At 39.5% G+C, this 26,021-nt stretch overlaps 5 protein-coding genes across 16 annotated transcripts; 3 read left to right on the forward strand and 2 right to left on the reverse strand.

The window, feature by feature from the left end:
• The first annotated feature begins 233 nt into the window (after window positions 1–233).
• gnu (giant nuclei) lies at window positions 234–1,292 on the forward strand. The gene is made up of 2 exons (XM_018005953.2): window positions 234–393; window positions 452–1,292. Exons 1-2 carry the CDS (start codon window positions 366–368, stop codon window positions 1,024–1,026), a joined length of 603 nt encoding a protein of 200 aa, XP_017861442.1. The 5' UTR covers window positions 234–365; the 3' UTR covers window positions 1,027–1,292.
• A 363-nt stretch (window positions 1,293–1,655) lies between these two features.
• On the forward strand, window positions 1,656–10,259 carry Helz (Helicase with zinc finger). Of its 7 annotated transcripts, XM_089468241.1 has the most exons (8): window positions 1,657–1,823; window positions 2,245–2,401; window positions 2,484–2,599; window positions 2,807–3,342; window positions 3,411–3,996; window positions 4,057–7,550; window positions 7,759–8,908; window positions 8,970–10,259. In XM_089468241.1, exons 4-8 carry the CDS (start codon window positions 2,998–3,000, stop codon window positions 9,548–9,550), a joined length of 6,156 nt encoding a protein of 2,051 aa, XP_089324367.1. In that variant the 5' UTR covers window positions 1,657–1,823; window positions 2,245–2,401; window positions 2,484–2,599; window positions 2,807–2,997; the 3' UTR covers window positions 9,551–10,259. The 7 variants fall into 7 exon arrangements, with proteins under 7 accessions (XP_089324371.1, XP_089324367.1, XP_089324369.1 ...); XM_089468243.1 differs by lacking the exon at window positions 2,484–2,599; XM_089468242.1 differs by lacking the exon at window positions 2,245–2,401.
• Window positions 10,260–11,412: 1,153 nt separating this feature from the next.
• On the reverse strand, window positions 11,413–12,248 carry NHP2 (NHP2 ribonucleoprotein). Its single transcript, XM_018005958.2, has 2 exons — window positions 11,907–12,248; window positions 11,413–11,852 (listed from the first exon to the last, which is right to left on the reverse strand). Exons 1-2 carry the CDS (start codon window positions 12,155–12,157, stop codon window positions 11,621–11,623), a joined length of 483 nt encoding a protein of 160 aa, XP_017861447.1. The 5' UTR covers window positions 12,158–12,248; the 3' UTR covers window positions 11,413–11,620.
• Window positions 12,249–12,971: 723 nt separating this feature from the next.
• On the reverse strand, window positions 12,972–16,045 carry Tdrd3 (Tudor domain containing 3). The gene is made up of 4 exons (XM_018005930.2): window positions 15,865–16,045; window positions 15,721–15,808; window positions 13,498–15,645; window positions 12,972–13,428 (listed from the first exon to the last, which is right to left on the reverse strand). Exons 1-4 carry the CDS (start codon window positions 15,897–15,899, stop codon window positions 13,201–13,203), a joined length of 2,499 nt encoding a protein of 832 aa, XP_017861419.1. The 5' UTR covers window positions 15,900–16,045; the 3' UTR covers window positions 12,972–13,200.
• Window positions 16,046–16,315: 270 nt separating this feature from the next.
• Window positions 16,316–23,452, forward strand: bmm (brummer). Of its 6 annotated transcripts, XR_016269976.1 has the most exons (9): window positions 16,639–16,751; window positions 21,114–21,235; window positions 21,361–22,043; window positions 22,100–22,266; window positions 22,336–22,444; window positions 22,516–22,604; window positions 22,663–22,907; window positions 22,978–23,078; window positions 23,157–23,452. XR_016269976.1 is itself a non-coding variant. In XM_018005937.2 (7 exons), exons 1-6 carry the CDS (start codon window positions 16,592–16,594, stop codon window positions 22,901–22,903), a joined length of 1,449 nt encoding a protein of 482 aa, XP_017861426.1. In that variant the 5' UTR covers window positions 16,316–16,591; the 3' UTR covers window positions 22,904–22,907; window positions 22,978–23,128. The 6 variants fall into 6 exon arrangements, 1 of the variants encoding a protein (XP_017861426.1); XR_016269973.1 differs by lacking the exon at window positions 21,114–21,235 and having other exon boundaries at window positions 16,316–16,751; window positions 23,157–23,451; XR_016269974.1 differs by lacking the exons at window positions 16,639–16,751; window positions 21,114–21,235 and adding an exon at window positions 16,796–17,026.
• The last annotated feature ends 2,569 nt before the right edge of the window (window positions 23,453–26,021 follow it).

The following is a 26,021-nucleotide window of genomic DNA, read 5'->3' on the forward strand; positions in this document are numbered from 1 at the left end:
ATGTAATATCGAAAATATTTGTTTTAGTTTACGACGACTTTGATAGATCGCATATAATATCATCATATATCAATAAAAATTAATTTATGGCTCCTGATTTCGAACGGGTGCAGTCCACAATTTATATTCAACCTTTATATTCAAAAATAACGCAGCGTTGCCAACTATCAAAAAAGCTGCCAGACTGCACTACTTCGCATATATGCAAGTATGTAAATATGAATATGGTAAATACATCCATGTGTTCACATACACACATGTATGTATATATGTACATGCTCATGCATGTAATTTACAGTTCCGATTGTAATGCACGTTTCGCTGCTTGCGCTGAGAGTTTTGAGAAAATTATTTAAAAGGCTTCCATGGATCGCTATAACCGTGCCTGGAGAGGTAAATAACATGAAATAATTTATGAAATAAAAATACTTGAATACTAATTTATAAATAGATCCCAAATCTCCACTAACGCCTATAACACCACTTACAACCCGGGCATTTAGTTTTGACAATATTCCATCACCGCCAACGCCTACCCCCAGGTCGCAGAACTGCAACTCCCGCGGTCTTCGATCCAACTACCAAGGCGTGCAACATCAAGCATCTGGCCATGCACGACGCTTGATCGGTTCATGGGCGCCAAAACATTTCTCGCAGGATTTTATGCGCATTAGATCCGTTTTTTCGCCTTGTGCTCATGGCACAGTAATTCATGGTGATTCTGCGACGCCAAAGAAAGTCACCCGATCCTCTCATCTAACGGATGCAATCGCTAAACAGGCCCCACCAAAACGCCATTTCAAGCGCAGCTCACCCGTCAACCAGCCTGAGCTCAGCCCCAGGGTTAGTTCGCTACTGAATCGCACAGGCAACAATCACCTACTCGATTTGTTCAGACGTCAAGAAATCGACATGGCAGTACTGGTTCAGATGACTTTGGAGGAATTGGAATCCCTTGGAGTTCGTGGTGTCAGGGAATTGAAATTAGCTATCGATGTAATCAAATTTGCTAAAAAGTTCATATAGCTCGATTTGAGTTTAAATGTATTTCATATTTTTTGTTTAATTTGATATTTTTCCTCATTAACAAAATGGTACGTCTTTTTATGTTTGTCTAAATATTAAATAATATATGTAACAATCAAATTCAATCACGAAAAATGTTATTTATTGTTTTTGCTGCAACACTCATATATGTACATGTATATTATAAAAAATAATTTTAAATTATAACTAATATATCATTTATAATAAACAATTACATTATTTTATGCTCTCGAAAGCAGATACAATTGCAGACTATACAAAGAAGAATATACATAAAGGCAAACACACTAAATATCAAACAGACAATAGATATTGAATATATAAATGTAATAAATATACATAATATAAATACGTAAATATACATATGTATATACATAGAATAGAATTACAAAGGGCTTGAAGACTTTAACTCATTTCAAATTGTCAACTGTTCAAAAATGTGATTATACATACATAAGTGCGATTTAAATTTGAAGACAATTTTGTGCGTTACCGAACAAATAATTTAAGATAAGCTCATAGCATCCTTAGACTTCGTATAAACTGCATTATATCATTTGGATAGTCAGTCTTTTTATTTGATATCGGCCGACCACCACGTTTTAGTGTTGATAAATTTGATAAAAGCACAGTCATGAGCGATCCAACACTAGCACATACATAGCTTATTTTTAACATTTTTCGACGTGAGATGTGCATTTTCTATCATAGTTTGTGCTTAACCATGTAAAATTCAAGTAGATTTTAGTGTAGCATTATTAACAGTTAGTGCAAAGGTAACTCAATTGTGCTTGTGAAATAATCTAATGTCCCCGAATATGTATACCAATACCTTTGCTTGACAAATGACAGCTGCTGCGACTTTGCATTTTCTGTTAGTAGAAGCACAAATGTTTTCGTTTACAGAAAATGTTGTAGTATATTGCGAAAATCAAAGAGAATTTATATGCGTGCGTGTACTTTCGCATAAAATGTCCATTTAAATTATATATGTATATATCTATATATATATATATGTAAATATATATTATGTATATATGCATATATATATTTATACATATACATTTGTGTGTGTATTGGGACATACATATGTATGTGTACATTTATATGGCAACATCATTGCGTATGGCCGTATCAAAAGGCACAGACTGCTAATTTGACATTTCGTTTTGTGTTGAGCACCGTCTACTGTTGCAGAACCTACATATAAGCGAAAATTAACACGAAAAGTGAATATATTCTACGAAAACAAGTGCAATTGCAAATTAAAGAACTATGTAAAAATATTGTTGGAATTTAATCGTGTCACATGCGCATGGAATACCCGTTCTCGGTTGGCTTTTGCAGTTTTCATGTATGGAGTACAAAAAAACGGCAATAATGCAAATACAAATTTTAATTAAAAAACAATTCCTTTATGTGATATGAATTTGCAGTGTGTACATTTTAACAGCATGTATACTAGTCCTGCATATGTATACGACTTATGGTGTGTGCTAATACATTTCAAAACAAAAAGTAAAATGGATACAGAGTCAAATGGATTCGATAGGTACAGCTGTTGCCATATAAGTCCAACTTCCCTTTAATATATGCATTCGACAACCAAGATGGCATGAAATATGCAAAGCTACTCGAACGATTCACCACGAACTACATTTGCATTAATTGGACTTGCTGCTATGCGCTATGTATTTCATATAGATATTAATTACAAAATGAACAAGTTCTTACGCCTGTTTTATTTGTTCTTTTTCAGTAAGCAGAGACTGTTGTATAAGTGTAAATTGTTAGCATAAGCAAGTGCCCATATACATCCATACTGGGAAAACATTCAAATAAGAGGACTGTGCGAGAGCTAGAAAGAAAGGCAGCAGGACTTCTTTTCAGCTCACAGCATTAATCTAACTTGGGCGAACTTGTTGTCTGGCCAATTCAAGGCTGCCCTCAATGGCTGCTGAAAAGGAGATGCAGGCGCATGACATGGTGCGACGGCGAAGCTGGGCGCGTGCTGTGACACTTTACGATCAAATACTCTCGTCCAGTGCGACCCCGCAGCCACAGTCGCAATCACAAGGGCAGCCGAATGGAACGACACGAGCGCAGAAGGATCAGCAAATCGCCTGCCTACTTGGACGCTGCGAGTGTCTCCTGGAGCTAGGCAGATACGAAGCTTGTCTGCAAGATGCGTACAAAGTGCTGACTCTGCTTTCAGAGCAGACGGAGTGCTTGGCAAGCGTCTCGCGGGCGCGTCGTTGGCTGGTGCACGCCTTGTTTAAGCTTCACAAGTACTCGGTGAGTCCCTCGAGAAAAAATCAATTTGAATTTAAGTAACACCCTTTGGCATTAATTAATTATTACAGGATGCAGAACAGTTTCTGAGCAAGTGGATAAATGAGTTAAGTGGCCAGCAAATCTTTTCGGACATATCGAAGACTCTTGAGCGGTATAAATCAATCATACAGATGATTATGAACGGACAGAACAAATTACAGACGCAATCGCAGAAAATTCCGCATGCACGTCTTGAGGATGAGATGGCAATACTGGACACCAAGCTCGATCACTGGGCCACAAACAATCTGCCCCTAGACAAGTATAGTAAGCTACTTAGTAACAAAGGATTAAAGAAACGTGAGCAGCAGCAACATCAGCAGCAACAGCAACAAAATGGCAGCGGTAGCTTCAGCAGCAGCAGCAGCAGCACCGGTAGCAGCAGCACCATGTCCAATTCCAGCTTAAACACAAAGAATATTGAACTGCTGTCGGCAATTAAATTGACTGGCGTTAAGCATTCATCAGTGGATGCTGTACCCGATTCGGATCAAGCAGCGCACTCAACATCAACAATAACGTGCAGTTATTGTGCCATCAACTTCCAAACACGAAACGAGTTGAGGCAACATTGCCAGACTGAAAGCCACCAGAAAGTGATAATGAGCGATGAGGGTAAGTGCCCTTCGTTGTGTTCTTTCATTGCTTATTGAAAATAATATGTTTATTTCGCAGGTCGCGACTGGAAGTGGCGTCCTCCACCTCGGGGTTACACGTTAGACACTTATAGTCTCTGCGAGACATTCGCGGAAGCACAAACATGCCATTACGGAGCTCAGTGCGTGGAGGCCCATGGCTTGGACGAACTGAACGAGTGGAAGGAACGATTTGAGTATCGGCGAATGCGTGTACAAAAGGCTTGTGAGAAAGAGCTATATGGAAAGTCATACACGGAACAAGTGCTCGAACGATGGATTCAAGCTACCGCCCCGGAGCGCATCATGTGCGAGAAAGTTGCGGATATAGAAGCAAAATGCGAGCAGCAATTGGTTACCAGCATCAGCTCAAAGACTTCTAAACGCGAATGGCTGTTCCAGCTAGAGACTTTGCGGCCGCTGAAGGCAGTTGCTCTGCTACAGGACGCGCATCGCAATCATTTTGCGATCAAGTCCATCAAGCTGGGGCAATCCACAGGCGATGCTGAGATCAATGTAGAATTAAAGTCTGATCAGGAGTGGGTGTCTTCTACATTACCTGAGAGCCAAGAAAGCACGACACCATCTAAACTCGTTAGCGCCCATGAAGTTACTGTTGAATTTCACACCGAAATTTACGGCACATTTCGGCAGTCGGTCTGTTTCGACATCGGGCAGGAGCCTTTGCTGGTACGTCATCTTTGCGTTGATGTGTTACCTGTCAGCGATGCCGAAAAAATCGAGGAAATCAAGCGCGATATTATAAACAGCTCTGCCACTCGATGGGATGTTTCTAACACCAAGTTGACTCGCTTTGAGACCACGATTGGAACGCATTTGAAAACGGAAGCTTATCTCAGTGACTTGCAGCACGAGCGCGAGCTTTTAGAGAGATATCCCTGTCCACGTGCTGCCACCTTTACGTTAACACAGTCAACTATTGTGGAGAAACGACTGACGCAAAACAACTACCGCTCACGTATACACGAGTTGCTTTACGTTGAGGAAATCGCTCGCTATGAGCAAATCGCGCGGTATAACGTGCGCACCCGGCTGACAGTTGCCTCTAATTATATATTGACGCCGGCGGGAATGGCGACTAGTACGGCAAAATATTCTTTAGCCGGTGAGCTTTTCGCATTGATGCGCCTAGGCAAGGACATTTCAGAGGACACTTCACCAGGTCGCTTGATTTTATCGAACTGCAGCAGCGTTTATATTTCAGCGCCGGAGGAAACAACAGCTAAATCAGATACACCGGAGCAGCGCGCTGTATACGAAGCACTTATTGAAGATAAGGGCAAGAATGTAATATATCTGAAGCTGTCTTCAAAATGCGTCGAAGCAATGGGCCTGCAAGCAGACACAGAGCTGGACGTAGACATACAGTTCCAGCTTAATCGCATGCCGTACTGCGAGTGGCACAATGCTGTGGACAAGATAACCGACTTTCGTTTGATATTTCCCGCAACTGAACTAGAACCAGCCATACCCTGGACACCTAAGAAGCAATGGGCTGATGCCTGCGAGCCTAAGCTGAATGCGAAACAGCGCGAGGCGGTCAACGCAATCACAACGGCTTTAAGCATTAAGTTGCCACCTATATTACTTATTGGACCGTTCGGCACGGGCAAGACATATACCCTGGCACAGGCAATTAAACAGCTCCTTGCCCAACCAGAAGCCAAGATACTCATCTGCACGCATTCCAACTCAGCGGCAGACCTGTATATTAAGGAGTACCTGCATCCGTGGATTGAGGAGGGTCTCACGGAAGCGACGCCACTGCGAGTTTACTACCACAAGCGTTGGTCCGCGACCGTCAACAGTGTAGTACAAAAATATTGCATAACTGATGGCGTTGGCAACTTTCGACGGCCTAGCGTTGAAGACATAATGCGACATCGCATAATAGTTGTCACCCTGAGTATCAGCATGGAGTTGGCTTCGCTCGGTTTGCCCAAAGGCCTATTCACCCATATATTTTTGGATGAAGCAGCGCAGGCGATGGAATGTGAGGCGATTATGCCGCTGGCTCTGGCAAACGATTCCACTCGAATTGTACTGGCTGGAGACCATATGCAGATGAGTCCCGAGCTCTTCTCCGCGTTTGCAAAGGAACGCAAATTGCATATTTCACTGCTTGAACGACTGTATGACCACTATCCTTCGAACTTTCCCTGTAAGATTTTGCTTTGCGAGAACTATCGTGCTCATGAGGCCATTATAAAATTCACCTCGGAGTTATTTTACGAGCAAAAGCTTGTAGCATCTGGCAAGCAGCCGCGTCATGAACGCTTTTACCCACTCACATTTTTTACAACGAGAGGAGAGGATGTACAAGATAAAAATTCTACAGCATTCTATAACAATGCTGAGGTCTACGAAGTTGTTGAACGTGTCTCGGAGCTACGCAAACGTTGGCCAAGTGCTTGGGGCAAGTTGAATGATACTAGCATCGGAATTATGACTCCGTATGCGGATCAAGTTTTTCGCATTCGTTCCGAGCTGAGGAAACGTCGCATGGGCGGAATCTCTGTGGAACGCGTTCTCAATGTGCAGGGCAAACAGTTCCGTGCTGTGTTTCTGTCCACAGTGCGAACAAGGCGAACATGCTTGCCGCAAGGAAACAGCCCAGGTGCTGGGGGTGCGGCCATTTCCGCAGCAAGCGTAGGTGACGCTGACAGCGATTATGGCTTTCTAAGCAACTCAAAGCTGTTAAATACTGCGATTACACGAGCGCAATCGTTGGTAGCTGTCGTTGGCGATCCGATTGCTCTATGTTCGATAGGACGATGTCGAAAAGTCTGGGAACGATTCATTGAAATATGCGATGAGCACAAATCCCTGTTTGGATTGACTTGGTCAAACTTGCGATCCCAACTAGATGGCGTCGAAATGAAACGCGGCTATGTTCTCAATCCATTAGCTCCTGAATTCGTTCCTCGTGCTCTGCAACCGGAGGCATACTTACGCGAACAAGCAGCTCTGTACCTAAATACCCCAGCACACGTGCCACCTGGTAGTCAGCCGCCTCATTATACTGCAAACGCTGGCATGGGCCCCGGGCCGTCTGCGCATCAAATGAATCAAATGGCCGCAGCAATGGCTGCCAATCATATGTACTCCACGCATATGGCTGCAATGATGGCAGCAGCAGTGGCCGCTGGCGGTAAATCTTCCAACGGACCGTCACCAGGACCAGGTCCGGGGCCTGCCGGACATATACGTGGTCATATGGGAATGCGTGGCCCGCCAACTAACGGGCCGCCTCCCGTGCCGCCACATATGCGACAGTCTCAGCCAGGCAGTGGAGGACCTCCGCCCCCGCCTTATGGTCAGTATACAGCTATGCAGCATTGGCGACCACCCGTCGCCCCACAACAACCTCAACAGCAGCAGCAGAATCCCAATGCCAGTCTCTGGGGTCCACCACCGCAAACCAATCCTTGGAGCGTCTTACCGCCCAACAAGCAGCAGCCACCTCAGCAGTCGAATGCTCCAGGCCGTGGCCCGGGACCATTGCCCCCTCCAGTAAGTTTAAATTTTAATCGAGAAATATGTACTATACTATATACTGATCTTCAATATACCAAGGGCAAGTCTAAAATGTTTTTGTTTCATAACTCAAATTGATGATATTAGGGGCGATCCTAAAGATTTGTTAGTACTATCGCTAGGTTTACTTATCATTATGTGGTAAAAAATTGCTTAGCATATTTTGAATAATTTTCATTAACAGGCTCTGCGAGGAGGCAGTGTGCCACCGGCTGCAGCTAATGCAACCTCTGCGGCGCAACTGCTAAGGAATCCAAGTGAACTGGGCTACTTGGCTAAAAAGACGCTTTACAACCATGGCCAGGCACCACCATCTCAACAGGCCCTTCCTCCACAACACCATCTGTACGGGCAGCCACCGATACCAATTCAACGTGGAAGCAGCGTTCCCAATGGGCCAATGAGCCCAATGGAAAATGGGCCACCACCCTATCTGCGTCATAATGGCACTGCAGCAGGTTATGCCAACTACGAGAAGTCCGCTGGTCCACCTCAGCAACCCCCACCTGCACCCTACATGTACACGGCCGGCAAACAGCCGTCGCCAAGCAACTTGCGCTTTCCTGCTGCGCACGAGCTTCTGCCTCCCAACATGAGTATCTATGAAATGGCGTTCAGCTCTAAAGAAGAACAGTATAAGTGGTACCTCAAACTACTTGAGTCAGCGGGTCAAGAGGCAGCCAACAAGTTCGGCGATATGCTGCGCCAAGTGATGACCACGTTGCAGCAACAGGGCCACCAACCACAGCATCATCCGCAAGGACACAAGCCCCAGCCACCGGTAGTACCAGGACCGCCGATGATATCTAATCCACATTCTGTTATGGGGCCGCAACCGCAACGGGCACAGTATCCGGTAATTTACCCTGGACAGGGTCAAAACCTGAATCAGCAGCCAGTGGAGTCGTCGCCACCCCTGGACAACTTTAATCAACAAATAGATCTTGTGTTTAATTCGATCATGAATGGGGCCAATGACATCGCACAGCCCATTTTGCGTGACGTTCTTGGCATGGTGGGCGTAACAACATCGACAGCGGGTAGCGGGACCATGTCACTCTCAAATGGCATGATGAATGGCGGAGAATTACAGCAGCAACAGCATCAGCAGCAGCAGCAACAACAGCAGCAACAACAGAGTCGACTCTTTAGTATGATGCAGGGTCAACAGCAGACACAACCAGCTCCTCTGACTATGGGAAAACATGGCCCAAACGCTGGCCAGTTGCAGCCGCTAGCTATGTATTCCAACCACATGACTGGACCGATGCAGGGAGCAGGTGTCCACCCAAGCTCTAACAGCAACGCTGGAGTATCTAACTTTATGAACAATGGTAAGTTCCATCTGGCTTATCCTCCTTTATGTCGAAGAGAATGACACTCATTTTTCTTTAGCAGGAAACACTTTGCTGAACGACAAGCCGTTTAACAACTTTAATAGTCATAATAATGGCGGACAGAACAGCAACGGACTTCATAATAATGGCAGCTCTGTACCGCTCTACCGCCGCCAGGCAATGGCCGGCAATGGGGGCAACAATTATAACAATATGCCCAGTGTTTTCGCCAATTTGGACACGAGTGCCAACCTGATTGAGGTCTTGTTCCAAGCCAATAATACGGCATCGGAGCACTCGAACAAGTCCGATCATGGCCACGGTCTGCTCTATAATAACTACAACACAATCAAAAGCGGACATGACCTGGACTTGTTTTCCAGCGTGCCTCCACAGACTGCTCAACAACCATCAAATGACGCCGTCAACCACCAGCACTCCTCAGCAACCACGTATGCGGCTGTGCTAAGTCAAGGGCCGCAAGCAGCTTCCGCACATCAGCAGCCAACAATGAACTCAACACGGTCCCTTCATGCTTCGAAATCCTCCCTAGCAGCGAGTGACATGGAAAAAGATCCATTTGCGGCCATACGAGAATTGGGACAGGCAACATCTGGCTTCTACAACTACTTTCAGTGATCACATGTAATGGACGTCGTTGAATGCTGCCGCCTGCTGCATGTGGCATCAACGTCATATATTAAAGATTTTAGTCTTAAAAAAAAAAAAAAAAAAAAAAAAAATGGAAAAATTAGAAAAACTCAAAACAGATCATGAATTGCTTGTTAATTTTAGCTTTCCCGTTTGCTTTTTTAATCGCAATTAATTTAAATATGTAGATTTAATTATTATTACAATTATTATATATTATATGCATATGGTTAGTAGTTATAAATGCCGCAGCAGGCCGTTCCGCCCTATGCACGCCCTTGGCGCTGTCATTTCGTATGTCGCAGGGTCGCTCTGAGCACCCAGCCCTTAAAAAACTAAAATATAAAAATATAAAAAAACAAAAAAAAAACAAAAAAAAAAAAAAAAAACAAAAAAAAAACAATTAGCTAGTTCTTAAGGTAATTCAAACAAGTTTGTATTTTATAATCATTCTATTAGCCGTAGATCATATGCTACGAGAATAATGTTCAGTTTGGCCTAAGTGCGCTTGAGTTATAAATACATATAAATATATATTGTATCTTGAGTATTGTACAGCAGTTGACCATTCGAAAATTTAGAAACTGAATATTTATCGTGTACTCAAATACATTATTATCTATCTTTATTCAAATCTTTAATTTATTTACGTACTTATTACGTACAAATATAATGCTTTATTATTGTATTTTTAATATATACTGGCTACTATATGTATGGGACACTTATTGTATGTACATACACACCTCTACATCACTTACGTATAAACAACTTCTCTGATTACTCGGATGCAAGAAATGGATAAGTATATACCCACACCCGGTAAATCCAATTCATATTGGAAATTAATTGATTTAATTATTCATAAAATGTCTGTCTGGTCGATTTTTGGTAATATTTGTATCTACTTGTATTTGGCCTGCATGGGCGTATGAATGTAATTAACTTATATAATATAAAATTTAAAAAAAATTTATATATATATATATATATACATATATATATATACATACCTTTCATATTAAATAACAGTAAAAATGAAATATACAAATATAGTTATATTAATGCCAGGTCATCTAAACACATTTTATTAAGCACAAAAGTTAATTATTTAAAACACGAGCCACATACAAACTACACATTGAAAAACTGTATAACACAATTTATAGTAATACGAAAAAAAAAAAAAAAAAAAACAAAAAAAAAAAAATATATATATATATATATATATATATATATATATATACATAAAGAAAATTTAAAAAAATCCCTAAGGGACACCAAAACAGCATCCAAATTGTTTCGTTCCTTTAATTGCAAATACATATGTACATTTCTGATGTCGTCGGGTGGAACCTACCTCTGGACGCGTGCATTAATATTTTTGGACTTATATGTTTGATTGCACATCGCCGGAATTTATAGCTCTTGGCTATCTTAAGTATTAATATCAATTGCTGATTTTAAATCCAGCAACCGAAACGATACGGACGAACCACGTCTATGCAGATAATATAGAATAATTAAAACTCAGATTATACTTTAATATACCCCAGCTTCGACCTACCGAATTGGGAAGCTTGCAGCTAGATTTCATTGTAGGTGATTCGATTTGTATTTGTCTACTTAAAAGCGATATTTAAAGGTCAAATCAATTGACATATAGGAAATTTTTGTTTTTATTATAAATTATCTAGTTTTGAAGATGTAATATGAATTTACTAATTTGCTCATACCCTATAATTGGTAAAACATCTAAGTTTCAATTGCATTTTGTAAAGTGGTCACTATTTCGATGTATAATAAATTCTCAAAATGTCCCGCTCTTTTTCATAAATAACACGCAATAATTCATAAAATGTTCATGTATATTTCACAAATTACAATAATGATATACATATGTATACGAAAACAAATACATAGATAGTCTATATGACTATCACCAGATCTGTTTTCATTTATCCTTTATCCAAGTTCCAATGGATTTTTAAAATTTTACTCTAGATTTAATGACTTATTAATAAAATGCTTAAAGAAATATGAATTAGTTTTACGAGTTCAAACGGGAATATTTAGGTTAGACAATTCTTCTTTAACTTCATCGTATAGATCTTTGTATTCATCATTTTGTCGCACAAGCAGAGCCACAGTACCCCTCTTAACGCCCATGGCAGCGCCGAGGTCAGCACGACTAGGAGTATAAGTATAGGGAATACCTTTCTCCTCACAAACCGCCGGCAGATGGCACATAATATCAACAGGCGTCACATCCCCAGCGAAAATGCAAATCCTATGAGTTTTTGTTTATTAGCAATTCTGGCAGATAGAATCTGTGGTGCCTTACCCTGTTTCACCTTTCCTCAAACGCGTTTGGACATCCTTCAATCCGTTTCGCAAATAGGTTTTATGCTTCATGGCTTTCTTAACCAATTTATAACATTTTTTGGCCAGCTTTTTGCTTGCCATTGGTTTCGCTATAGCATTTATAAAAAGCAATTTATCGTCATAGGTCTCTTCTTCCTTAATAGTCGTATTTTCGCCGACCTTAATAGAAACATCCGTTTCTTCAGCGTGTTCCAGTTTTACTTTAACCATTTTACTAAAATATACAAAATCGTAGCAGATTTCAGTTTCTTTTACTTTTTAACACGTGCTTGTAGGTGTGGCCGTATTTTTTTTTTAAATTATTAGCTCTACCTTTGAAAATATGAAAACTTAGTATATACTAAATACTATAGATATATTACAGAAATACATTTTCGGTAATTTCTCAAAGGAATATAAAATTCGAATCGAAAACAACTATAAGTACATTTAAAATAATCATATATACATATATATAAGAGTCTGCTGCAAATGAAATCAACTGTGATAGTGAAAATAATGTCTAATATAAATAATACATACCACTCTAGCTAGAAAAATCTAATATAGATCAATTCCATATTCAATATTCGTCACCCGCAAAAATTGAAAAGCCAATTTATTTTTAAACATACTCTTTTCAAAAAAAAAAAAAAAAAAAAAGAACAACAATTATGTAAACAAGTTTTGTTATTTCAATTTCCTGTTCAATTATTACAGCTTTTTTGGTAATCTCTCGATTCGGACTTAGGTCGAAGCTCAATCAACCCAATGGAAGCCTCCACCTACAAATTTTAACATTTCTTGAAAAGTTTGGCTAAATGAGTTTTTGCTCAGGCCTTGTCCTTATCCTTGTGATATTTGCTCCTCTAAATAAGCCTCGGAACGGATGACTACGGTACGATTGATGAGATAATGTAGTCCTAGTTGCAAAGCAAATAAAAAATATAGATATAATAAACAGATTTCTCTAAGACTATTTAATAAATCATTTATCCGAATAAATTTAATTTTTTTGATTCGTTAAACGACCTTCGACTGTCAATATTATTCTACGCATATCTATATTTGACTGTAAATTTTTAATGAGGCAATTCAACTTTGAATATGTAATTGAGCTCGCTTTACACGGAAAATGTTCCAAAATGTATATAATGAACTCTGAATGTTTCACATGAATACAAATGTAGAAAATGTTTATAAATTTTCTTTCGATACATTTAATTTAGTTGTGAATGAAGAAGTTTAGACAGGCGGCGGTCTCTGCAATATCCTTAATATTCCCTTTTGTGAGGTGGGACATACACCTGTTGGACAGTCTGACGATCGGCCCGATGGCGCGATTGGAGCTGCTGCGTCTGGGACAGGTTTGTTAAGGGTCTGTTCTGAGCGTCCGAGATGGGCAGAATATCAGATTTCAATACTTCTTCATAGTTGCCATAGCCGGTGAAGAACACCACGCAGGTATTTTCCGAGACAGCTGTGATTTCAGCTTCGTAGTACTGAAAACAGAAGACAATTTATTTATGAGTTTTTCATGTTGAGCATTGTAGATGCTGCTATGTACTTACGCGGCCATCGTCCCAATACTTGGCCATGCATAAATCGCCACTCTTCCACTGCCACGGATCTAATGGTGCAACCAGATCAAAGCTTTTAGGCGGCGATGGCATTGCAAGGGCAACAGCTGCTGTTGGCTGTGGTTTGGACAGCGCAAGACAAGCAGTTGGCTCTACTTGAGCTGAAGAGATGTTATTTGGTTGCTGCTTAGCCGACTGACCCTGGGCCGGGGTATGCGCATTTGGGGGAGAAGCAATACTCAATCCTTGACTCTTCAAAAGGCTCATGGCAAAGTCATTTGCCTCCTTGGTTTGAAAGCCCATTATCTTGCTGGGGTCATAAGTGTAACCATTTGGCAATTGAGTGCAATTGGCATTCGATGGCTGTCGTGTATTCTCCTGCTGAAGTTTTTGCTGCCGCGGAGTTGGATTACTCTTCTCAACTGATTTTCGGGCCTGAGGTAAATTGCTTTGCGGCTCAGATGGCTGTCGGGTGGATTGACCTGCACTTTGTCTGCCGCCGCGTCTATGTTCTCGCTTCGAGCTGCTTATCTTCATGTTGGCTGTCTCTGTAACGACCTTATTCACACGATTATTATATTCATCGATATGACTGGTAAAAGGATTGTTGGTCTTGGTAGGCGGAGGAGCAACGCCTGCGGCTCCAGCACATGTACTATTGCCTTGCGGACGACGCCTGTTGTGACTGTTGTTGCTGTTGCTGCTGCTGCCGGCAGTTCCATTCTCAGTGCGAAGGCTGCCATTGCGATTGTTTTGGCGCTCGTTGGCACGACGATTAATCCCTGGCTCCTTTGCAGAGCTCTCTGACTTATTTGTTTCAATGTTGCCTTTGCTGGGCGCGGGATTTGAGTCATGGCCATTACGGTTGGAGGTTTTAGCATGCGGTTGCTCAGTTGCACGTGCAGTGGCATCCGGCTTGCGCGCGCTGCTACCACCCGCAGCTCCACCTCGATCGTAGAAGCTGCTGCCGCTACCAATGCCACGAGACGAACGCTCTTCGCGGCCAGCCCGACTCCGTGTGCCGCCCCTTTGAGGCCGGTCAGAATGGCCGCCACGATTGGCAGCAAAACTGCTCGAAACATTGTTTTCAAAGCGCGTGCGCTCGGCCACACTCTGAGATTTGCTCTCAGCCAAAGACACAGCTACTGCTGCTTTATAATCACTTTCGTATTGCAGGTCCAACACCTTGTCGGCATTGGATCTACATTTCACGCTCTCCCTGTTTATATCGACGCTTGCCTGGTCCGTGCGTAGCTTGGTAGTGAGAAAATCGAAAAGTGTGGCATTTGCTGCAGGTTTTGCCGCTTCGGCTTCATCTTTGAGGCTGGCGCCACGCCTACTCTCCCTGCCATTGCGTCCGCCACGAAATTGCGTTTCGTTTGAACTGTCGGCCGCATCCTTGCGCCTCTTCAAATTGAAGAGAGCTCTCTCCAAATTGTTGCGCGTTGCTTGCAAAGCAGCCTTGGCCTCTTCCTTACTGTATCCTTTCTCCAGAATTTTCTTGATGTTGTGATCCACAATATTTTGACCCCCGCCTCCAAAGACCTTCTTCACAGCCGCTTTGCTTGCCACGGCGATTGCTTCGCTTCGCATATTGTTGAAGTCGTCGTTTTCCTTGCTAGGCTTGTCTTTGTCCTTGTCTGCAGCCGATGCAAGGCTTTTGAAATTGCGATCAGCATCCGCATCGATACTCTTACCAAAAGTCACCCACGGCGGTGGAGCAGACGACCCGGTAAGTGGACGTCCGCTTCGAGCATATTTCAGCATAGTGCGGGCAAAATCCCATTTCTCGTATAGTGCATCCACCCGTCCACCCAAAATTTTAAGCTCGTTGCTTCGCAATAACAGAAAGCCTTGCAGCAGTTGAAGCTTCTCGGCGTGAAAGTAAATCTTTGTGCCAGGCGCCACGTTTAGGTTGAGCGCTGGCACGGGTTCCAATTCTAGGGCCTGCAATACGGTTTGCCCATCGCTAAGTTCCACTTGCAAAAGGCGGGGCGCAGCCTTCGACTCTTCATTGCTTTTCGGAGCCGCTATGTTGCGAACTTTTTGCACCTGCAGGACAATGCGTCCTGGAATCACGACAGAGCTTTCGTCCTTTTTGATAGGTAATGCGCCGCCACCAAAGTCACGCATGTCACGCTATAATAAAATAATAGTTGCGATTAGTACTCTGTATGCAATTACCGTTGCCGGCTTTCGTTCGGTTTTACTCACATTTAGTGCAACTTCAATTATTTTGCTTGGGTCGTAGGCGTCGCTGACGACGCTTTGCAATGACTTTATTCCATTCTCGGTGAAATGCCTGAGGAGATGTTGATGTCATCAAATATGCACAGTTATACTGCTCGAATTACTTACCATCCGCTAGCTTGTAATTTGCTTGACAATTCCATTTTTTCTTAAATATACAATACATATATGTGTACATATATTTTAGCAAGTGCAGCACAAAACTACCTAGCTTCGTCGCACCTAAGCCTAAATTCGCCGCACCCGAAAATTCGCTGTGCTAATCGTTAGACCTAAAGTTATCGATGATGTGGGTATGGTTTCACAAAAATAATTAATGTAGAATGGTAAGACTAGGCATGTATATTTAATTAAAATATTGAATTACAAAAAATTCGATAATATTAATTGGAATTCTGTTCATCATTTCCTTTGAGAAAGTATATAAGATTCTATTTTAAGGTCTTCGGCGCGGAAATTCAGAAAACTATTGATGACTATCGATATTAAGTTGCAGATTTGAGCTAAATAATGCTGAAATATCCTCTTATATGAGTAGACAAAGTCTTATATAGCAACAACCAATTTTGCTGTTCATTGTTATTAAAGCAGCTGTAAGTAACGGTTCGTGGAAATTGTGATCGGAAGTAAAATAATAAGCAACGTGAAAATAAAAAAGTTTAATAAATACTAAGTATACAAAATCAAGTATTTTTGTTTACCAATCAGTTACGATATATATAAATACGTGTATTTTTGGTGCCAATAGTCTAGTTGGAAAGCGCGAAAATTGAAACGGTCTAATCAAACACACGAAATAATAAATATATTAACTAGTGATAAAAAGAGGCACAACATGAATTTATCCTTTGCTGGATGCGGTTTCCTTGGAATATACCATGTCGGTGTTGCTGTCTCCTTCAAAAAATACGCTCCGCATCTACTTCTAGAAAAAATTGGTGGAGCCTCGGCGGGCTCCCTTGCAGCATGCTGCCTGCTATGCGATTTGCCACTAGGTATTTCTTTTTACACTTGTTTATTAAAATATAAATAAATACCACTCCATGTATATATAATAAAACTAAGCGCTAAATTGGTGGGCTCAGATGTCGCATTGTGCAGACGTATTTCGATCTGTAGTTAGTATATAATATATCATGAAATAAAAGACGCGCACATACAGAAACGATTCAGTACCAGCTGTGAACACTCCCATTTGGGGGCTCGTCGCTGCGGAAACGTAAGCATACCAACAACAAGCCAAACGGACCAGCTGCAAATACACACAAATGTGCGTAAGCATGTATGTATGTATGCGTGTATTTTAACATGTAAACATGTTTGTAAACTGTTACGAGCCCTAAAAATAAATTCTTTTGTGGCGTTCATTCATATGTACATATACGTATACGTATGTATATTTATATATCAACCAATATACATATTTGATTTGGCGAAGGTCGATTTTCCTTATCCGTGTAGTCCCGTTATATATTATACTCTTAAATTGAAAGTGGTGTGTAACGATATATATATATAGCATTAATCAAACCCCTTTAATTGTGCCGTGGCTTACATTCATATGTATATTATATTTACACTGTTACTTAAACGTACATATGTATAGTCTTTTACCTGTTGCTGAATCTTTTTGCTACATACTTGTAGAAAGTTCGGTGGACAGCCAGGTAGAATACATTCATGCACCTGTACCGGATTAATTGCAGAAGTTCGTCTCTCATTTTAGAAAAGATGGGTTTTACCCATCTTTTCTAAACAGTTACTAATGAGTAATTTGGTTAATGACTTTCGAACTTTGAAACGAGTAATAAACCATCGAAAGTTAAAGTTGATATCAGTCATTGGATATATGTACATATGTATGTATATATATCAAACATACATATTAGACTGTTTATAGGATCTTCCGATGTTCAATTTTATATATGAATATATATATTCGAATATATGTATGTTCATACATACATGTACATGTTAGTCAGTGTGTGTCTTACGACGGTTCCCAATTGACGTCAATTCTGTTTGGTTCGAGTTTAACAATTCAGCAAAACAAAGTGAATGAGTTTCCTAATAGATTAAAACTAAACATACATATACATTCGTATATATGTATGTGGGTCTCTGGCACATAGACGTTAAATGTATTTTTATTTACAGTAAATACATATATTAGCAGCTGTCTTTTGCAAAGCGTAAAGCAGCTTATCAGCTCGTTTCATTGTGACTCTTGACTACACACACGACTATACAATTAAAATTGTATTCCTAATAATTAGATATATGTACAACTGCATATACAAATAGAAAATATATGTACATATATACATATAATTTGCACAGTTCCTACTATAGCTATGGTACAGTACAGTAGGAGCCCTAATTACCTTTCTTACCCTTTATTATTGTAAAACCACCCCTATATAATGAGTTTCATAATTGAATTATATTTATTAACACCTTGCAATAAAGGGAACATTCATATAGGATATGCATACATACATATACCCGTTTTATGCGCATTTGGCATTCGTAGTGTAGTCCTAGGACTGTCAGGTTTTTAGAAAGTCTGTTATGTTACCCAAATGTAAAATATATGTGTAAATCTAAACATGTAGAGCAAAAAAAGATAATGTTTTTATACCCTGAACCCATTTAATAATGGTATATAATGGGTATAATGGTTTTGTTGAAATGTATTTAACAGGCTGAAGGACGCGTGGCAGACCCCACAAAGTATATATATTCTTGATCAGGGCGACGAGCTGAGTTGATTTGGCCCTGTTCGTCTGACTGTCTGTCCGTCCGTCCGTCTATCCGTATGTTTGAACGCGTCGATTTCAGAATGTCGTCGATTTTAAAATGTCCCTATATACAGCTTAACACCAATAAGTATGAAAGCTCTAGTCGAGACTGCTCGACTACGAGATTCCCTGAACCCTTGGAGCAATAGCTATTTCAATCATTTTTTGCGTCTTTCTACTTACACAAGAAACACGCACACACACACACACACACACACACACACACACACACACACACACACACACACACACACACACACAAACACACGCACGCATACACAAACATTAACACACACATACACACACAAGCATACACACGCATGGGCGCAGTGTGCGCTTACTATGAGAACTTAATTGTTTAATAACTTTTTTTGTGGACACACGATCTTCATGAAACTTTCAGATTACATACATACATTCACTAACCAGAAAACACATAGACTAGACATGTAGAACAAACGTGACAAACGCTTTTATGACTTCGGTATACCCTTCACTCAAGAGGAAAGAGCTGGGATCGTCGCGAACAATTTTCAATTTCTGTGCGCTGCTGCTATTTGAGAGACCCTAGAGAGAGAGCATCAAGAGAGGGAGAGAGTGAGTAAGGGAAAAAGAGCGCATAGCCGTGCTTTATTTGGTAATGCGTACATTTCGTGGCAGCAGTCGCAGCACACTGATTTTGTTGTGCCTTATTTTCATTGCTCGAGCCTCAGAAGACCGAGCCGACGAAATACGAAGTTGGCCGGTCTCTTCAGCGCATTTTTTCGGTGTTGAAAAAGTTTGTTCTACATGTCTAGTCTATGTGTTCTCTGGTTAGTGATACATTTCAACAAAACCATTGTACCCTGATTTCCCATTGAAAATGGGTTCAGGGTATAAAAATTGATAACTCATCCCGTTATTTTTTTATCGATAAAAACCTTATCGAAAATAAGTTTTAAAATTATATCTCCTACATCATTAAAGCTAGAGTCTCCAAATTTAAAATGTTTGCTTATATGCATTTTATACAATTTAGATTTTTGTTAAAATTTACCCCCCACCCCTATATCTACTCCCTCACCCACATATTTGTAAAAGACGTACTTCAAATACTAGGGACTTGTGCTTTGGCAAATACATGCATATCTACATATGTTATATTCATAATCTGAAGAAGATAGTTCATCCACAAGAAAAGTTATTAAACAATTAAGTTCCCATAGTAAGCAACCACTGCAGCCAATGCGTGCGTACGTATGTCTGTGTGTATGCGTGTATGAGTGCATATGCGAATAATTATTGTAATATCAGTTGCTCGAAGGGTTCAGTGGATCTCGTAGTCGAGCAGTCTCGATTAGAGCTTTCTTACTTGTTTTCTAGTATACTTTAGATGCGATCAAAATATGTGATGCATGCATGACAGATAGGTATATTTATCTTTCCGTATACCTTTGCTTTATTTTAATTAAAGAATATATTTAATAGACATTACTTCTTTCTGCATTAAATTACTATCTAACGCTTGTTTGTTATTTGTGTGCGAAAATTGTTAAGCTCTACGTGTGGGGACGGTACATCATACCATCAAAATATCAAAACATAAACATATAGACGAGCCCCATTGTCAGCTGACTTAAAATCTAGAATAACAGGTAACGAGATCTCCTGAACCCTTCGAAGAATTGATATTTCACAGTAATTCTTCGAGTCTTTTTGCTTACACAAGAAACACACTCACTCACTCATGGAAAAATATATGGATGCAAGCATAAACACGCATTGGGAGCAGTGTGGCCTCACTATGGAAATTTAATTGTTTAATAACTTTTTCTGTTGATTAACTATGCTCATGAGAGTTCGTTAATATAACATTAAAGTGCTTGTATATGCCACAGCACAAGTCTCTAGTATTTGAAATACGCCTTTTACAAAGGTGATGGTGAGGGGGTGGATATAGGGGTGGGGGATAAATTAAAACAAAAACCGAAATTATATAAAATACATAAAAGTCTACATTCAAAATTTGGATAGATATAATTAAATAACTAGCTTTCGATAAGGTTGTTAATCGATGATAATATATCGGGAGTTCTTATCGATATTTAGAGAATAACTGAATATGCGCGTGATATACACGGACCTAGAAAAAAATTCAAGTCTCTAGCTCTTGTATCTTCTGAGATAGAAGCGTTCAAACATACGGACAGACGAACGGACAGACGGACAGAGCTAGATCGACTCAGCTCGTCACCCTGATCAAGAATATGCATACTTTGTGGGGTCTGCTACACCTCCTTCTGCCTGTTACATACTTTTGACAAAACCATTATAGCCTGATTTTCAACAGCTGTGGAGTTCATACTTACATACACATGTTCTGACATGTAAGTTGATTATACTCTTTCAAAAAGTTAAATGGGTATATTGTTTTGTACAATGTCCGCCCTGCTGTTCTTGGAGAACGAATACAAAGAAATGTGCCTCTATTGAACGAAGAGAATAAAAATTTAAATTTTTAAATATTTTATGTACCGATATGGAGCGGCGAAGTCAATAATAACTTGTGTCTTCCAGTTTTCTGTATTATGCAGTCGGTAACGCCTGACACTATCGTTTATTCCTCGGCTTTTATAATGTCCTATCGGGTATATGTGTTGGAGCCCAAAGTCGGACTGAAAGAACTTTATGACTAGCAGGTGGGGGCCCTTCCCATTCGGCAACATTTCATAGACCATTTATATGTATATATAACTTACAGAATATGATTGATATAAATTTAACAATATTTCAATAATTTGATTGTTTTTACGTCTCTTTAAAGGCAGCATGACATCAGACTTTTTTCGTGTGGTAAACGAGGCTCGACGTCATTCGCTTGGACCATTTAGTCCGTCATTTAACATACAAACTTGTTTGCTAGAAGGACTCCAGAAACATCTCCCCGATGACGCACACAAGCGCGTCAGCGGGCGCCTGCACATCTCTTTAACTCGCGTTTACGATGGAAAGAACGTGATCATATCTGATTTCAATTCACGCAAAGAAGTGTTGGACGCTCTACTTTGTGCCTGCTTTATTCCTGGCTTTTCCGGAATTTTGCCGCCGCGATTTCGTGGCGTGCGCTATATGGATGGTGCATTTTCAGATAATTTGCCAATACTAGATGAAAACACAATCACTGTAAGCCCTTTTTGCGGCGAGAGCGATATTTGTCCACGGGACCAGAGCTCCCAATTATTCCATCTAAACTGGGCCAATACAAGTATCGAAATATCACGACAAAACATCAACCGCTTTGTACGTATTTTGTTTCCGCCGAGAGCCGAGTTCCTGTCAAAATTTTGTCAGCAGGGATTTGATGATGCACTGCAATTTCTGCATCGTAACAACTTGATTAACTGCAGACGTTGTGTAGCCGTTCAGTCCACATATGTAGTATCTGAGACTGTTGCATCATCCCTAGAGACTGAGTCAGAGTGCCGTGAATGCAAAAAACATAGAACGGTATGCATTTGATATACATATTTAGCAATGCCACTGTTTTCAAACATATTTTGCAGGATGCATTGAGTTCCAACTTGCCAGAAACAGTAATGGTGGTTATACAAGACTACATAGAGCAGGCGAACAAAGGCTTGGCCAATTGGATTTTCAAGCATCGGAGCATGAAATTGCTTTCACTGCCAGCTACCGTACCGATGGATTTTTTCCTGGCTACAGTTTCAAAGTGCGTTAGATCGTGTTTCTATGTGATTGACGCTTACTAATTTTGAGTGAACGATTCTTTTTTTTTCAGACTTACCACTCTCACGCCAAAATTGACTAAACGAATGTGTCACATAGTAGAAGAGTTTATTGATCAGCTAAACAATACTATGACAGTTCGTTTTCTTAACAAATTTACGGTAAGTAATTAATTATGAACAACCTATGGTTTTTAAAATACAAATATTAATGTACTTAAATTGCCACACAGCTTTACGATCAGCCTCATTTCGATGCGACTGGCCTATTGCATTCCAACCATATTTGTGGGCCACAGGTTTCAATTCTGGTCGATGAAGGGTAATTAAATAGCAACTCTTTAAATTAAGCTATTGTACTCAACGTCACTTTTTCATAGTGTGACAACCCCAATAGGCAGAGAAGTTGGGCATGTTCTTGAGATGTCTACGCACTGCGACTCGCTATATTCGTATTATTATACAGATATCAATATCAACAAACTACAAGTTACCGAAATATTCGATATTGAAGACATGACGAACCACGAACTATGCACCGATTTGCAAGCATATGATAGGACAGTGGAACATCTGTCTGTAGCACATCGGACATATAACCCTGAATGGGACGGCATATAAGCTGGTAAATGACAAAAAATTTGCATACTACAAAAAATCATTTCATATCAAACGTTCTGATGCATGTATTACAGTTAAAATTATGCCAACGACACCTGAACTACACGACGTTGCCCTTTAAAAACTACCGCGAAAACTTTAAGTTAGAAATCTTATTCAAAATACCATTGTAAAGGTAAATTCTACCTTTCCGTTAAATATAATTTAGGAATATTTGATTTATAATTGAAATCCACATATTTCCTTGTTATAGTTAAACAATCATCCATTGGAGACAAGTATCACGCAACCATATTCAAATATCCTGAGGCTGATATAAGTGTAATTAAGTGTAACTAATTAGTCTCTATAATTAGTAATACGAATCCCAAAGTGGCCTGTAGCCAAACATTTCGTAGTTGCACCTAAATCGAGTTTTGAAAACATAAACAAAATTACAGTATGATTTATTCTCTAAGTTATGAATACAAAGTATCATATTGCAATAAGTCAAAAAATTAAATAAAATAAAAATTAATTTAAATTATTAAAATTGACATTAAGCTTATGAGTAATAAAAAAGCTTTTATATAAATAATACTTGTGTAATTATTTTTAAGTTCGATCTAATCCAGCTCGGAAAGAATTACAATTTTTATACCCTGAACCCATTTTCAATGGGAAATCAGGGTATAATGGTTTTGTTGAAATGGATGTAACAGGCAGAAAGAAGCGTGGTTCTCGGTTTTTGTTATTCCCCCATTTTCACCCCCTCACCATCCCATTTGTAAAAGGCATATTTCAAATACTAGAGACTTGTGCTTTAGCAAGTGCATGCATATTATTGTTATAATTACAACCTGAAAGTTTCATGAAGATCATATGTCCACCAACAAAGTTATCAAACAATTAAGTTCTCATAGTAAGCGCACACCACGATTGAGTGATAGTAGGTTATGCAAAGCGAACAGCTGATTTGACAGCGTGACGTCATTATTTCAGAAAATGGTGGGCGCGCGTTTGAATTTGTATGAAAATCAAGCAACTTTGACACTGTTATTTGTCTTAAAACTAGTAGACTAAATAAAATGAGCTGGGCGGCTAATCACATGTTCTGTATAGATTCACGAATCGGAAAATATAAAGGTTTTTGCTAATTTTTATACTCTAACCCGTTTTCTAAGCAGTTATTGATCATGCTATCTCTTGACCACTTTTACTTTTGCATATAATGGATTAAATCTTACTATCTAAGGCTTGAATTTGTAAAACTAAAGAGTTACTACTAAGTATCATGCATTTCCCATTAATCCGCATCATTATATGTACTAATTTCATTCTTTATATTACAAATCCGATGGCTGTCCAAGTTTTAAGAGCTGATTCAGGCAGATTATGTGTTTCTTTAGGTTTCAATACTCATAATCATACAAGTTTTCGACTTGACAATTAATACACAAATTTTATTTCATTCCACTGGATGCTTCTGACATGACAGCAGGTGTGAGCAGCGCCTTTATTGATGCAGCTTCAGAGTGTACTATATTTGAATGTGTAGGTAAATTGGCATAATTTTTTTTTTTTTTTTTTTTTCATTGCTTTATTTCCATAATATTATATTAGCTTAGAGCTAGTTTATTGTTTTATTTACAGAGTTTAGACTAAATTTATGTCTGATCAGCTGAGATATTTTATTTACATGTTTAGAAATAAGTTGTTAATAAATTTAGAATATAAAGGAAAATGGAGGAAAACAAAAAAAAACCTTTAAATGCAACTTAGGTACTATCTTAAAACTACAAAAGAAGGCACTTAAGGCATTAACTATATATAAATAGTAAGGAAAAGGCCCTATTAGCTCAACACCTGAGCTATCTGAGATTTTTTAATTGTAAATTTGGTTTTAGAGTGACTGATGTGCTCATCAATCATTTTAATATCAGCTATTTTATGTAGAGATGTGGTTCTGTGATATCGTGGTAGGTTGAGGATCATTTTTAAAATTTTATTTTGGGCAACTTGGAGTTTTTTCAAATGAGTTACTGCCGAGCAGTTCCATATTTCAGATCCGTACATTAACATTGGAAGTATTATTGATTTGTAAATTGTTAACTTTTTATTTGAAAGCTTAGAGTGACGGTTTATGAATGGATAAAAAATTCGAACAGTTTTGTTAATTTTATCTATGGTGTTACTTATATGGTTACTAAATAACAAGTAATTCCTAAATATTTAACAGATTCCTCCCATGAGATTTTAATTCCATTCAGTTCAAGATCTGAAGTGGGTAGCGAACAAGGCTTACGTTTTTTGCTAAAATATAGTGCTTTGGTTTTGTTGGCATTGAGCTTAATTTTCCAACTATAAAAGTATTCATATATGGAGTTTAGAGTGTTTTGTAAACTATTGTAAATATCCGAGTAACATGTACCAGAAGAAAATAGTATGGTGTCGTCTGCAAAGATTAAGGCCTTGCAACTTGAAGTCCTTGGAAAGTCAAAGGTGTAAATATTGTATAAAATAGGGCCGAGAACAGAGCCTTGTGGGACTCCGGCACAGATGGATTTTTTGGCTGACAAAGTTTCGTTCAAATATACGCAGAAGTGTCTATCAGTCAGGAAACTTCTAATTATATGGATCAGGTAGACTGGAGTGTTACTGGCTCTCAGTTTGTGGATTAAACCGTCGTGCCATACAGTGTCGAAAGCAGCTTCAACATCCATGGTTATCAAGCCAAGAGATTGCTTTTCAACGAACTTAGTTTTGACAAAGTTAGTCAATTTGTCCAAAGGGAAGATACAGCTATAGTGCTCTCTAAATCCATATTGCATTGATGGTAAAATATTGTTTTCTTCAAGGTGGGTGTTGAGTCTGATCTTGATGATCCGTTCAAATATTTTCGATAAACCACACAGAAGGCTAATCGGACGATAACTCAAAGGAGAATTGGGAGGTTTACCTGGTTTTCCGATTGGAATAATTTTAGCAGTTTTCCATTTATGAGGAAAATAACCAATTTTCAGACAACTATTAAAGATCAGTGTAACAAATTCAACTGCACCTGCTGGTAAGTTTTTAAGACAAATATTAGGTATATTGTCTATCCCAGGTGATTTTTTGTTTTTAAGTGACTTTATTA

Source organism: Drosophila arizonae, chromosome 4, assembly GCF_054131065.1.
Source record: "Drosophila arizonae isolate 15081-1271.41 chromosome 4, UAZ_ARI_1.0, whole genome shotgun sequence".
NCBI classification, from domain to species: domain Eukaryota; kingdom Metazoa; phylum Arthropoda; class Insecta; order Diptera; family Drosophilidae; genus Drosophila; species Drosophila arizonae.